A 16,511-nucleotide genomic window follows, 5' to 3' on the forward strand; every position below is an offset into this window, starting at 1 on the left:
TGTTTAACATTTTCCATATACTAGGAATACAACCACAATTATAATACGAAAAAAATATGTGCCGAGGCTTTATTTGTTTTGTCCGTTTCTGTGTTTTTATTAGGGTCTTATTTTTGTTTTGAAACACCAGTGTGGATGCTGCACCCCTCACAGTAAAGTCAGGTACCTTAAAGCAAAAGTATCCCGTGTCATCCATGTAACACGCACATTGAAAGAACATACCGAGGAAACTAGATTTATTTTGCATTAGGCACCAAATTTCTTTATTTATTTATTAAAATTAATGTTTTATGCTTTATTTGCTTTGTCTCCTTCACTTACAGCAAGATAGCTAGGCAGAACTACATGCATCGATTATTCACAGATTGGGACTGAATTGAAGTTAAATTATGAATGTGATTGAACCCTATTTCACACTTCCTAACTTGTCTGCAATTATAATAGTTTGCCAATGTTGTGGTTTAAATGTGATTTGATTACATGTTATTTAAGGAAGGATGAATAAGCTCTGAATGCTGCAAAGCTTGAAGAACCTTTGTTTCCATATAAATGAAAGTTGTACGTTATATTTTTTTTATGTGGGATGCATTATCTGTAGTCAACATCATTAAACTCCCTCCAAGAGACCTGGTTTTCAATAATAGAATAATCAGCTCAAGCTTGAAAAGGAACAGTGCATCAACTGTGTGAACAGAAGCGAGCACACAATTTTTCCAAATTTAAAATATTCATAACATTTCTGTTCACCCTATTTTGGAATTCTTGCTGAAGACAAAGGACATGAAACATCCCATGAATTTGATTCAAATAGAAAAAAGGAAAAGCCCTGCTCACTAGACGTTGTCACTACTGACTGAATGGATGTAGTGAAAGTAAACCAAAGACTGAAATCGTTTTTGTTTTAAATGACCAGCACAACATATGATTTTAAAGAGACTCCGGGATTTTGTAACATTTATTTCCACACAGAGATACAGAAAAAATATTTTAAAAACACATGTATAGCTACAGACATAAATGCACAAGTTTGTATAATTGTAGCTGCATATATGATCATATGTATACCTGCATATTTTCTCACACTCCGATTCTTTGGGGAGATGGGAAACGGGGTGATATGTGCAAAGAAAACGAGAACTAGATGTCGCCAGCTTTCTCAGAAGAGAGGTTTCTTCTGAGCTGACATTGACTCTGAAGACTTTCTTATCGCCGGGACTTAAATATCTAAGTTAGACATGACGTGGAAGTTGTAATCAGTCCCTCCTATTAGCAACAGTTTGCAGGATGACAGCTGGTCTCCAGGGGCTGGGCTCATCAAGCTATGCTAAATCTCCCTGGTAGGGATGACAGCAGTAGCAAAACCTCTGATGGATCAGAAAAATCCATACGTCTGCGATGGGTGCCGCATTTAAGCAACAGCATTTTCTGTGGCTTGACAAAGCTCATTAATACTTTATTACAGCAGCTTGGAGTATAGAGCCCTTAGCTTCTGGGCATAGTAATCCATATTAGGTTTAAAATAACTACACATGAGATCTAACCTTTACTAGAAAAAATAACTACATTAGTACCAGGCCTCATTCATAATGGCTATTTGAAAGCATGACCTGGATTTTTCTTTTCCTGCAGTGCTCTCTGAAAGCCATATTCTATGCAAGACATTTAAATGGTTAGCGCGAATTTTTATTTCATTTGTAAGTGTATAACTTCACATTAAACATAATAATCTTATGGAAAAGCTGATAATGTGTACCAAGCTAATGCACAAAACTGGTTACAGTTGAAAATAGATGCAACCCCAACTGCACGTCATGAATCTCAGGAGTTATGCTTTACTCCATCTCACAAGGAGTGCAAAAATGTATACAAAACTGACCTCTGAGAATATTAGTGTCATTTAGTCAGCATAAAATGCATATATATTTAAATATGATGTTGCATTACATTCAAGTTCCAATGTTATCGAGTGTTTGTTTATTATGCCTGTAATAAATAATCCTGTGTGTTTTGTTGCTGCTGGAAATTGTCATTAACACATTTTGATAGCCAACATGGTAATGAATGACAATAAAAATCAGAAACCTGTTCTGCAATGATAAATTAAACCTAATTAAAGAATATAACATTACCGCTTGGAGTGGCTGTCTGCCCCACAGTAGGATGCTGGTCCTCTGTCTCATTTTCTTCTACTGCCATGGAAGAGAGAAAGGAAGTTATTAGGAGTGGAAAGAGAAAGCAAAACTGGCTGAATCAGCTTTGTGTCTGAGAGTCAACCGGAGACTGACAAATTGGTTACATGAGACTTTTTGCATTTTACTATGGAGCTGCCAAAGTCTCTTTGAGGATAAAGCCACTGGTTGAGTGGGAATCCATTCCAAAATGAAAACGCAGTCCATTTCATATCCACAGGCTTTGGCACTATAGATAATGCCAACTGATTTAAACCTAATCAGCTGGCATATTAGCCTGGGATAGATAAAAAAAAAAAAATCTCTCAAGACAGTCACACAACATTAACAGCTGCCAGTATACAATACTTCTCTCTGTGTTTAGGCCAAAATATTAATCTGCCTTATAAACTGTAATTTTAAAAACTGAGGACTGGCTTTAACAGTTATGAGATAGATTCCGTGATTACAATTCAGTGAAAAATGCTGACAGATGACGGGCAAAAAAATTAAATTGTAGCATGACATATCAATACACCACTATATCATGATACCAGATGCCCAGAGCTGTGGTGACAATTTAAACACATATGTCAATAACTGCAAACACAATATCGTATATCATTTTTTTCACAGGACTCGGTTCCTGTCCATCACATGTTCTTTCGTCTTCTGTGCTTCACTGGCACAGAAAGTGCTCCAGGAAATCCATCATTTTGTCACAGAACTTTATAATGTAAGCATGCTGATGGCTTTTCAGAATGAAATCTCTGACATGATGTGGTGTTTCTATAGCCAATGTAAACAATAAAGAAATCAATCCTGAATTTTTCATGCAGGACACGAGGAATAAGAGCTGCATCCAATGCCCAGTTAACGTGTTAGTCTAATATATCACGGATTTACGTAATTTAACAAAAACATTTAATGGCAGCCCAATTTGAATACGGATAACACTCGGGGAACATCGGAACAATTTAAAACCAGAAATGTAATGACATTTTTAATTTTAATAATTCCAGTGGTATCGTAAAGGAGAATTTAGCATCTTCCATGTATGATGTCATCTTGCTATACCTATCGGTTTATACGAAGTTGTCTAAACGCACTCGATTTGTTTTCCATGTTGCATCGATCACCAATTTAAACTAAGTACAATAAGATCCCTCTCTACCAGTTTAATCAGCCTCGCATTTAAACCACTAACTATAGGATATCTGAACTATTTTATTAATGAACCCTGTCCCTCATACAAAATGTATTTTGTACATTACTAAGTAGTGAGACTGGTAGAATGCCGATGTAGCCTGATTAGCACAGGTGCCACTTCCCTACCTGAAACTCTGGCAGGGTGATGTCTAATAATGCTGTTTGACACCTAGAGAAAGAGCTGATAGATGATGCCTTGCTAATGAGGGCTATGCCACTGGAACGCAATAAGAGCTGATGATACAGACTTGCCAGTGATATCAGTAAGGAGCCACAATTCTGACCCATGACTTTACATGAATATTAACATGAGCACAAGTCACAGTAATCTGCATATAATAAAACACCTGAAAACGTACTTTTCATTTCTACAAAGTCCTCATCCATTTTTCCTCACTTAGGACCTCGAGGGCTCGGATAATGCAACATTTTCTGCAACTTTCATTATTTATTATTTTTCTGTTTATGTTAGGCCAAATCTTTGTATGGCAAAAAATGATGGCTTTGTTAACTTGGACCAAGCAAAGCAAGGCCAAGACAAGCAGAGTAACTGAAATGACCTGGATTTCCATTTTAAATTTCTTTGAGCTTTAAAAAATTTCTTGCCACCACCAATTATATTATTAAACTACACACCTATCTCCAGTTTTCTCCATTAGTCACACTTGCATATAAAAGCTATGCAAGTTATTTCTCTGTGCCTTTTTTCTTTAAATTATTGAAGGGATTACTATTTGAGTTCATTTTCCCATCCTATATTGTTCTAGTTTGATTCTCCCAAAGAATAAGCTTTTACTTTTATGTTGATGCTAAAGTACAATAGAAAACAAAAGACATACATTATGTTTCTGTGCCCGCATATTATTGTTTTAAGTGGCAGTAATCTTAGCAATAAAATATTGATTAATAACATTAAATTAGCTTTCTACTCACAACACACACAGCAGTTCTTACGAAGTTAGTCTGTGCAAGAAAAACACACTCTCGTTTGAAGAAGCCACAGAAAACATAAATGTTTTAAGTAAAAGGAGGGAAATGAGTAGGCCTTCAACTGAATAAAACTAATATTTATGCAGTTTTGTTCCTAATAAAGAGGTTCTGCATCTGCTTATGTTAAATTAACAAAAGCATGGTAATTTAGAAAAAACATAGTATTACAGTATAAAATAGTGACAGAAAAACAGAACCAATATGGATTTTGTTAATTATAAAACTCACACTAAAATGTTTGTTTGAATGAAGTCACAACCTGGACTGCTGTTGTAGTGAAAAGTCAGAAAGACTTGAAAGGCTCTCTACATAGCTAGCCCTATTTGACATCCTCATGGCTGAGTAAATTTTCCAACTGTGACTGCATGCTACAAGACCCAAGAAAATCAGCTCTTAGTATTACAGTTGAAGCCTTACTACCTTTCCAAAGTCAAATAAAGAGTCTGTAGACCACACTATATACCTACCAACTGAGTAAGAGTGATGGGGAAAGGGATCACCAATTTTAGGAGAGTTAATATTGTATAACAAGGGGTTAAGATCAGTACTGATATTTACGTAGACACCTGACACCTGTTTATCTCCCAGATTTCAATTTGGAATATGACAGAATCGTCTGAGTGCGACTAGATAAAAGGGGAGTACAGCTGATTGAGGACAATGGCAAATAATATGGGGTAGATATGAGGCATAAAAGAACCTACCAGAATGGTGAACTCTGCATCCTAGAGGGATTTGGAATTCAGAACCTACAGGAATGGAATCGGTCTTTGGGTCCATTTTTGAAAAATAAATGTTATCACAAGCAAAATATTAACCGATAAAGCACAGAATCGAGCAACCCACTCTCCAAGCTGATATACAACAGTAATTGGACCCAAGACAGAAGACACTCGCAAAACAATCTCAAAACGTAACCTACTTGATTTCTGCATTATAAAAGATAAATCTTTGAGGTCCATGAGATATTCCTTTTCTTATGGAGCTCCTGGTTTGAAAATGTTCTTTTCACAATGTGGTAAACAGAGTGCTCCTACTGGAACACATTTTTTGATATCATCGAGACATTTAATTAACTGGTTCCAAGAAGGGGAAGTAAGTCTTGAAGTAAGTGTTGTAAAGAATTTGGAAATCCTGTCAAGTCTAAATATTTTAGAAATGCACATGTTCTGCAATTAATAGTATCTGAAATATACTAATTCAATTAATAATTAAAAGTATCTTACCATTATGTAGCTATTGACTACAATGCTTTGAAGGGATATACACACTGCCCTACAGCGGTAAATATATTTGTATATTTAACTCTGTAAAACGTATACATGCCTCAAGCACTCAATATTGAACATAATGATCCTAATTGATTAACTCCACTCATATCAAGAAACAATATATAGACAGACACAGACCTATGTATGTCAGGTTTAATAATAAAATGAGTTTTTATTCATTGTTATTTTCCTTATTTTTAATAACTCAAGATAATACTGAACTACTAATGTATATTTGTGTTGCCATATGCCTTTCAGAGGTTTTATTATGTGCCTGTAAATCAAAGCTACACATTTCATTTTTGCTATGTTGTTTTTCTATTTCTGTGGTTTGTTCATTGTGTTTGCCTTGTTTTGAGCATACAGAACTCTGAATGTTGTCTTTATATCAATTAAACATCACAAATATTTGTACTTCTATATGTAATTAAAATATTGTTTACAGTAGCAATCCAAATTAGATGTAACAATAACATCATAATAGTGTTTTTGCAGGAAGTTTGTTATAGTTGTATATTGCAGTGTACAGGGAACAAAATGGATTTAAGCAGCAGGAACAGAACAAAAGCTCCTCTCCCACCTGGTACATGCAAAATTAGTATCTCACCAAGGACTTTACAGCTTGCAGTTACACCCCTGCAGTTGAAATGTATTCACAGTTATCCTTTTGTATCTACCCTCTCACTTTCCTTAGTAAAGAAAACTGCTGGTAGACAAGGGTCCCCTGCAGGGGAGCATCTTACTGCTTGAATACATAAATCAGCATTTAAAGGCACAAATTGCATATATAAAGCCATTAAAATTGGCATTTGGTTCATAAATGTAGGAGGTAGTAAGCATAGCAAGTCATGGACAGTGAACTTGAGGTTTAAAACTCCATCTTAGAAATAATGTATTCTGTTAAATAATATTTTATGTATCATATTGTATACATATAATATATATATATATATATATATATATACACACACACACACACACACACACACTTAAGGTTTGCAATCTGCAATATATATATCACAAATTTCAAACCTCAAGTTGCAATAAACAGAATACAGATAGATTGAACAATATGCAAATCAAAAGCCACCATTAAAAACAGAGAATGCTGTATGTATATGAACACTGTCCAGAAAAGGTTCCACATTCTTCTTCAATCTCCCAGCCGAGAATTCCACAGTCCATTCATTAGCTGGTATTGACTGGTGTCTCTTTTCCCTTTAGTGGAGATCCTATATGCACTACAGGAAGCTATGAACTGGAGTGGAACATGAATTACAGCTTCTTGTCCACTCCTTTTCTTCTTCTGTTCCTTTCTTTTTCTTTTGGCTTCACATCATTTTCATGTTTTTGTTTTGTTCTCGTTTTCTAATGAAACTCGACCTTCTTCAAAAAGCACTCTTGACAGCTGTTGATTTGTACAAGCCACAGAACACTAGTACCTTTCTTTATACATGATTTTGCTTAGATGTGAAGTTTCACATTTTGAAACACAATCAGTTAAGATCCAGGTTTCTTTCCTGCAGTAATGTAAACAGCTAGTGCTTTAATGTAATGTCAAACACAAGGAATGCACATTTAGTGTAGGAGCATCCATATTACCTTTAACATGTTTATTGTGTGCAGGTCCTTGTTGGGCTTATGGGCTTTTTGAAAGCCTGAAAAAATGTAATGGGGGAAATAAAATAAAAAATGTTCAACATAATAGGTGTTGGTGGAAATAACTGCATATATATTATATTATTGTTCCTATAGAACAGACTTAATAAAATAAGCAAATGTACTAAACGGACTAAATTCTAAAATATTTTGTACTTCAGAACACTTCTTGTATAAACTAAAACATTTCAAAGGCCATTCTGAAGTTTATAAATTAATCAACAGTTCCTAAAATGTGATGATACAGATAATAGTGAATTTGAAATTTATTAAATGTGTACGAGTGTACCTATATAAATGTATTCAAGGTTTATTGAATTATTGCATTCATTTGTACTTTGTATTATTAAAATGTAAACTGTAAAATATTTTGTCTCCGTTTATGAAAAAGGTATTCATGAAATGTTGAGGAAAAGGGCTTAGTGAATCCCCCATTGTTTCTTCTCAAACTCTGCATTTGTGTTTATTTTCCCTGTAGGTGAACTCAAGGAGGTGAGGCAGAAAAAAATACACTTAACAATTGATGATGATTAGGAAACAGAACTTTTAAAAGGAGTGAATTATAATTTGTAGCCACAGAGTGGTTATTATAAGTTTTACATCTTTAACTGTTTTAATCATTTTTCCATTTTCAGCTATAAGCCTTTTTAATCTTTTCTTACTCCAGCCTTTCTTCCTCTCTGCAGGAACTCTCAGTAAATTAGACTGCTGCTAAGTTGGGCATTCATCATTAGTGCTTACTAATACATGCTCTGTGAAAATAAGCATAAACTAACCAGTGAAAATGGTTTTCATTAAACAGGTCTCACCCAAATATTTTAATTATTAATAACTGAAATACTGCTGTCAGGAGATAAAAATCAGCCTTAAAATAACTGCATTAAAACAGTAACTATCTCAGGAATTTATTTCAAAATGTATACTGAAGGTATGGGGCCACAAATGAAAGTCGTAATTTTTATTTTGTTTCTTTACAGTTAATATGTATCCGTTAGGTAAAACATCTTTACTTCTGTCTTTGACTAATGTATGTGTCTGGGCTGTTTCACAGTTTGTATACTATTTGACCAGAGAACATTGAGTAATTAAGGATCCGTGGATGTATTAGTGCACTGCATTCAACTGCTCAGGAAAGCATTATAAAGGGTTACCTGCAGTACAAGAATCGAAAATATTTCAACAGTAGTAATTTGTCACGCAACATGAATGATAAAAGCCACCTTTCAGAACAAATACAAGAGCCGGAACAAAAATCTTGTCTATCATAATACAAGAAAATCCAATTCAAGGTTTACATATGCAAAATGTTGGAATAATTTCTATTTGTAAGACGAACCCACTATATACTCTGGTTAGCCTCCAGCCTCATGAAGCAATTAGAATAATTACTAGAACAACCTGAGGATTGTAAACAGTATTTTAAAAGCATCACAGGTATCTTAAAAATGTTATATCTGTCAAATGAAAAGGAAAGCATTTCAGTTACTATAATTCAAGACATAAAACAAATTCTGATATGGTTTGAATAATGTATTTAATACTGGTATATTAAAGCCATAATCATTGAAAACTTGTAATGTTCTATTATGTTGAATATGTAGCACTACTGTAGAACATGTTCATGTTTATAGAGAGGAAAGGAAAAATAATAATGCATTTATATAAATTGTACCTTTCAGTGTATTTACAGCAAAGCACTTTCATAACTATAATGTATAATTCTGTTGCCCTTAAAACTACTATCATGTTAAGAACTGAAGTGGTTTGGTTCAGCAGTGGAAGCCAAAGGTCTTCCATTTTTCAAGGTAAATTACCTGAGCAAGCCTGAATGAAGAAAAGTAACTCTCTCCTTTGAATCTGTCTTATCTTTGCATCGCCTATTTGGTGGTTTAAACAGGCCAAACAGTCTCATCACAATTTAATTGTGCACGTGTCTTCCTGAGCCTTCAATTATGAAGCTGCTACAGTAATTCAGTTTATTATCTTTCTTTAGATACATAACTAATTTGTCCTGGTTGTACCATAATTATTATCACTATACTGAGCCTGGCTATTACAATTAAAACAACAATGGGACAGTAATCCATCCTTACTAAAAAGAAATCATTCACCTGGAGAATTAGAACTCAATTTATTTTAGGTTAGAAGGTCCGATGTTGGCAATTAGTACTGTGAAGCAAAATATATTATGAACAATTTCTATGAATGTTATTTACCAGATTGTGTTAATGTTGTCAGGCACTTTAATAAAGAGGCTGATAAATGCCTTAAACCATTCATCACAGAGGGACTTTCCATTTTTATTATACTATAGATGTTTTAATGAGAGAAACAAACTCTGGTAAACAAATGCCTTCCTGCACATAATATTTCCTTTCAAATGTGATATACAATGTTAAGCTGCTCAAGGAAGCTATTACTTCATATTCACAAAAGTATTATAAAAAAAATGTAGATTTTATTCCTTTAACAAATGGGTCCAAATTATTTTTAAGCGCAAAGCTTTTATTTTTAAAATATATTCTAAAGAGAAGTAAAAATCACATTATTAGAGTGAAATGTCCTAAGAACATGAATTTCCATGCTAAGAATTTTTAATTTACAGCTCATTAAAAACTGTCAGGTAAATGCAATCACCACAACATAATTATGTTAAGTCCAAGCATATAGTACTTCAATGCATTTTAGAATTAAGGAAATAGAGTCTAGTAGTTAGCACATTATATTGCCTTCCCATTCAATGCTGCTTGAGTTCATCCCACACCAGTTCAACGGGGGTTAAGGTCTGGAAACGGGAGAGCCGATCCATCAATTTAAAAACATGCAGTTTTCCTTTTGATTTAAGTTATTTAGGTTTGGTCTGTCCGTTTGTTAAGTGTCACTATTGTGTTGAAAAATAAATCCTTGACTGACACATCATCTCCCTAGGGGTTCTGCCCTTGAACAATACGATTCCTTTAAGAATGTACCTTCTCTACCAACAACACAAGGCAACACCGATACCACCACCATGTTTTACTGCAGGCATTACATTCAAATAATTGTTCTATTTTTTGATACACCGTTTCCTCTTTGAGAAAACTGATTTAGTTTGACCACAATATTGTTGTCTATTGTTTATCATGGTTAAATAACCATTTGAGGTTTCTGTGACAGGTCACTTGTCTCAACAGAGGTTTTCGGACTGCAACTTTCCCCATTACACAAGCTCCTCAAAGATGCCGACTTATAATTTCCTTTGATATGATGACATTGGATGTGGAACTGCAATAAGTAGCAAGTTGAGTGCTGGTAGGAAACACTGTATGCCTTGACTTTGGAACAATTAATCTGCCTTGCCGTTCCACCTCAGCTGCTTTTGTTTCCATAGCTACCAGTTTTTCTGTTTGCTTACTGTGGTCTTCTCTTTTGAAGGGTAATTATGGATACACAATCATTACATTTTCTCTCCTTTCTTGTATCTCACTAACCACTCTTTCAGTGCCCAGTTTAAAGGAATGGGGCAGGGCATTGGTTCCTGGCTCGTCCCAGATTTTGGCATGGCTCTTTCAGTTAACCATAGTTCTGAGAGCTGTCCGCAACCCTTTGTTCAAGAGAGCAATGGTCACTTTTACACAGGGTTTCAAGAGACGAACCAAGTGAAAAATATTTGTTTTTCTAATTCCATATATTTTTTATTATAAGCATTTGTTTTCTAAAAAAAAAAAAGTTTTTGTGTGCAAGAAATTAAATAATTGAAAATGTTGTCCTGGAAAACCTCCTTTTTAAACACTAGTTTAGGTGACAGTTGCCTAATGTACTGATACCGGATATCATTGTCTACAAAATTCCTTTAAGGTGCAACAGAACAGAAACATAATATAAACATGAATAAATAAAAATCTATCTATTATAGTTTAAGGGAACTGAACCATTTAAAGTGAAACAAAGCTTCGAACCACTGCAGAATGGTTTAAAAATTAATGAATTAATTAATTAAAAATAAGAGATGGGCATGGAATAATTTAAAAAAATATATAGTCAAGCAGTTCCCAAGATGTAGCATTTGACAACTCTGCAAGTCAAGTGTCAGAAGCAGTGGCAGGATTGATAATGGGATTTTTCTATTATAATTGCTTTAATGATTACAATAACTGTACAGTATTTACTGTATCAAGTTAATAAGTTTACCCTAGAGCGTATTAATGCATTAGAATACCTTAAGATATTTAATTTATTGAGCTTTGCAACCACAAAAAAATAAACAATTTAGTACGACAGAAGTTAGTTATGAATCGCTTCACATGAATCTTGTTCAAAAGAAAACACTTATGTATTTATTGTGAGTCTATTAAGGTCATTATCTTCTTTTAATATTGAATTCTGACAAAAGGAATAGCTTGATGGACTACAATATTGTATTCTATATGCTTATCCGTGACTAAATTTGTTCATGAAGATAACCCAATAAACTTTTCAAAGGTCTCATGCATTTTACAATTTTCTGCTACGGTCTTCCTTTTATCACGCCATTTTAAATTAACTACCTGTGCCTTACTGCCTTACTGCTTTATTGCCTATGTTGAGAATTTTCAGGAACAGTAGTTAGATTTCATATGCATAACACAATTACAAAAGCAATGGCTTTCCCTAAAAATAAATACAAAATATGCATTCAACAGTTCTCTCAATCTCAACAGACTTCAAGCAGAGAGATCTGGATGAACAAACGGTGTCAACTCAATATTACCCTAAGAACAGCAATAACCTGTGCAGAACAGATTTTATTTTGGGTGGAGGAAGACAGGACACGGTCAAGTTAATGTAATTGTTAAGCTCACACAATCCTACTTGAAGTTTGACACAAATATGGTGCACATGCAGTACTGTACTTTTAAGGGACAAAATGGGACAAAATAGAGGGATGCTCTTTCTCTAGCTACATTCCATCTTAAATGCCCCAAAAAACTACTGGTTTGTTAAACACTTTGCCATTTTCCTTTGATATCCTAAAAACAATGGATTGATAAAGATCACTCATTATAATGTTTAATTACTGCAAAGCTATCTTGTATGCAATACTTATCTCTACCTATCAAACTAAATGGGAAAAAAATCTAGTCCGTGTTTCTTAACTTTACGTACATTGATCAAGTTCTTGAAATAATGGACTTTCAAGGTATTTCAAATTGCATAATCTCGGTTTCTAAGTCTTTTTAATTACTTTGATTTGTTATTTTATCGATACAAGTAATAGTATTAAGGAAAGCTAATGGGTTCTATTAATCTGATACTCAATCTGGAGCATAAAATAAAATGATTTAGCCTAAACATTTAGATGATTAGTTGGCAAAGATGGTCCCATCATCAAGTGTTTTATGTTGGACTTGATCATTAAAGGTTTACCATGGACATACATTGATTAAGCATTGCATCATTTTATTCTAACAGTTACATAACCGAACTCTGATATCTGTCATTAAATGGAAAAAGCTAATTACCGTTTCACTTCTAAAACTGAAACATGAAATATTTCCTGGGCTTTGAATATTGTATTGTGCACAGTCTTCATAGAAATTAGCAATTCAGTTGGCATGCAAATTATTTCAGAAGAACAATTATCTACTTACTTTTTGTCAGAAAACAAAGAAAGAATAAGACTACATGTTTCAAGCAATTGACATGCATATGTTTTTTTGTTTTTTATTTCGTTTTGTTTTTTACAATTTTGCCGAAGTATTTATTATAATGTCAAAACTAATTATAAGTTTGTTTAATTTCCTCATTTTAGGATAACATTCATTTAAAGTGATGTGTTAGGTAGCTTTGAACCCATGTTGAAAATGAAGAAAGCTATTTTTAACTGTACCTTCAGATAGGTATTATAATTATAGTAAAGCATATCATTTATATTATTGGTTGTATGGTTATGTGCAGGCTAAGTAATACATTTACAATTTAAGATATAAGAAACCACACATTTATAAACTACATTTTCAGGTCAAAACATCAACATTTAGATTGAACTATAAAAAACATTTTCAAAGCATTGTTTTATGTTTTGTGGAGTGTACTGATGATAATCATTTAAAAAGTATAGATTCTATTTTCTCAATAGGTGACATAGGAAAAAGCATGGTAACAAAATCTGAAATCTCTTTCTGCTTCTGTGAAATAAAAGTATAATTCTCATAATGTACAAGTGTAGAAAATCCAGTAACACAAACCAGCTTTTGATTAATCCACACACTGGGTTTTCATATGCAAAAATGTAAGGAAATTACACATTTAGAAAATGCAATGTGCGTGTCAATTATTATATGGTAAATTAATAAATATGAATGAATTCATTACAAATACCAAAACGTACCTCACTATAAAAAGAGAAATAAATATTACCTAAAACAGTGACATTTTCAGACGTGAAAGGTATAAGGCCTTATGCAGTTACATTTATTCCCTCAGCAATAACACATGCAGGTTTGCAACCCAGATTTAATTGAAATGGGACTGTAAACTTGCCCTTTCCACAATGGGACTAAATACAACCTTTGACTCTCACCGGGAACCAATGAAAAATGCCAAATTCCTCAGAGGAATACCAGTCATCAGGGCTTTTGCACTTCCTACTAGGACTATATGAAATCCTGTTTAAAAAAAAAAAACCTTTCCCCTCTATTCATTGCCGTGTTCTTTTAGTCTAAACCTTTAAGTACTCAGCATATTCTCCTTTGCCAAGAATCTCTAAATCTCTGTACATAAACATAAGTTGTACAACCATAGGAAACTGAGGCCAGACACTGCCATCACAGGCTGCAATACAATGTTATCATGTTACTTAGTCTATCAGTTATAGTCTATCTACTCGTGTATAGTTTTTTGGTCAGCCAGTTCTTGAAACTGAAACTAAATACTTCAGACACAGGAAATTGTGATATACACTCACCTAAAGGATTATTAGGAACACCATACTAATACTGTGTTTGACCCCCTTTTGCCTTCAGAACTGCCTTAATTCTACGTGTCATTGATTCAACAAGGTGCTGAAAGCATTCTTTAGAAATGTTGGCCCATATTGATAGGATAGCATCTTGCAGTTGATGGAGATTTGTGGGATGCACATCCAGGGCACGAAGCTCCCGCTCTACCACATCCCAAAGATACTCTATTGGGTTGAGATCTGGTGACTGTGGGGGCCAGTTTAGTACAGTGAACTCATTGTTATGTTCAAGAAACCAATTTGAAATGATTCGACCTTTGTGACATGGTGCATTATCCTGCTGGAAGTAGCCATCAGAGGATGGGTACATGGTGGTCATAAAGGGATGGACATGGTCAGAAACAATGCTCAGGTAGGCTGTGGCATTTAAACGATGCCCAATTGGCACTAAGGGGCCTAAAGTGTGCCAAGAAAACATCCCCCACACCATTACACCACCACCACCAGCCTGCACAGTGGTAACAAGGCATGATGGATCCATGTTCTCATTCTGTTTACGCCAAATTCTGACTGAATCGAGACTCATCAGACCAGGCAACATTTTTCCAGTCTTCAACTGTCCAATTTTGGTGAGCTTGTGCAAATTGTAGCCTCTTTTTCCTATTTGTAGTGGAGATGAGTGGTACCCGGTGGGGTCTTCTGCTGTTGTAGCCCATCCGCCTCAAGGTTGTACGTGTTGTGGCTTCACAAATGCTTTGCTGCATACCTCGGTTGTAACGAGTGGTTATTTCAGTCAAAGTTGCTCTTCTATCAGCTTGAATCAGACGGCCCATTCTCCTCTGACCTCTAGCATCAACAAGGCATTTTCGCCCACAGGACTGCCGCATACTGGATGTTTTTCCCTTTTCACACCATTCTTTGTAAACCCTAGAAATGGTTGTGCGTGAAAATCCCAGTAACTGAGCAGATTGTGAAATACTCAGACCGGCCCGCCTGGCACCAACAACCATGCCACGCTCAAAATTGCTTAAATCACCTTTCTTTCCCATTCAGACATTCAGTTTGGAGTTCAGGAGATTGTCTTGACCAGGACCACACCCCTAAATGCATTGAAGCAACTGCCATGTGATTGGTTGGTTAGATAATTGCATTAATGAGAAATTGAACAGGTGTTCCTAATAATCCTTTAGGTGAGTGTAGATCAACCGTCTTCTAATTCATTGTACAAGCCGATACAATATATTCCACATACAAAGTTTTACTAAAATTAAATCGTATGTTAACTGGTGTTAATGTACTACTGTACATCTGCAAAAAGTGAATTAAGCATTCAATTAATAATGTTGTTTAGCAAGTCATATAACGTACAAGCTTCAGACTTTTCATTTCTATTTTGAGGTCATTAGCTTGGCCTGCATGTTGAATTTAACTGAAATCCATGAACCAATGGAAACTTTTTTTTTCTAAACTCATTAGCTATTTATTTTAGTTCCCAAACAATGAAATTCTATGAAGACAATGCATAAAAGACATCCAAAATATATTGTTTCCTAGAAGTCAGAGAAAACCAAAATTAAGATGAATCCCAGATTTCCACTGAAATAGACTCCAACTCCAAACACTGCATTTATAAGTGCCAGTTTAGCATTTGGTTAGCTAGATCGTATTTCTGTGCCTGGTAAAATGGTCTCTTTAAATGAACAGGAATATTCCATGTATTTATTTTTCTTTCATATTTTGACAAAATATGATCCATTCCATGGTTGAAGGGTTGTTTTACGGACATCATGCAGCAATATCAGAAATATCACTCTCTAAAATGTTACTGCAATGTAGTAATACACACCACCAATTAAGACAATCATTAATCACAGGTGCATTCTTTAAAAAAGGTAATTCTTTTTACCCTATAGATATAGATAAAAACTTTCAAAACAGTCTAGGTTCATGAATGTAAAATGAAATATAATTATAGATAGCTATATAAACAAAATCTAGTGAACTGACATTCTTAACAAAGAGGATTCGTAAAGATTTTTTAAATCTAATTATTATCATGAGTGCATGCCTTGCATTATATTTGAAGGTGGCAAGTCAGTGTGCATTGGGAATACTGATAATATCAAAGCCATTGTATGTTAAATGCTGTGTTATGCACTTTGTTTCATGTGTTAACTGTAAGTTTAAATATATGGCTTTGAGCTTTTAATGCTAAACACTATTTAAGCATACAGACACATCACTGCCCCATCCCCATCACTGTGCCCATGCTGTGTGGATATACGGATGCTGTTC

General features: G+C 34.5%; 1 protein-coding gene across 4 annotated transcripts in view; it reads right to left on the reverse strand.

The window, feature by feature from the left end:
• The window catches only part of znf521 (zinc finger protein 521), a 174,565-nt gene that overhangs the window by 155,880 nt on the left and 2,174 nt on the right, over positions 1-16,511 (reverse strand). For 3 of the 4 annotated variants that reach the window (XM_066719569.1, XM_066719571.1, XM_066719567.1), the window contains exon 3: positions 2,130-2,189. In XM_066719569.1, coding sequence (XP_066575666.1) covers positions 2,130-2,189 — 60 coding nt within the window. The remainder of the gene's footprint in view (positions 1-2,129; positions 2,190-16,511) is intronic. The other variant, XM_066719568.1, reaches the window with a different exon arrangement.

Source organism: Amia ocellicauda, chromosome 2, assembly GCF_036373705.1.
Source record: "Amia ocellicauda isolate fAmiCal2 chromosome 2, fAmiCal2.hap1, whole genome shotgun sequence".
Taxonomy (NCBI): Eukaryota; Metazoa; Chordata; class Actinopteri; order Amiiformes; family Amiidae; genus Amia; species Amia ocellicauda.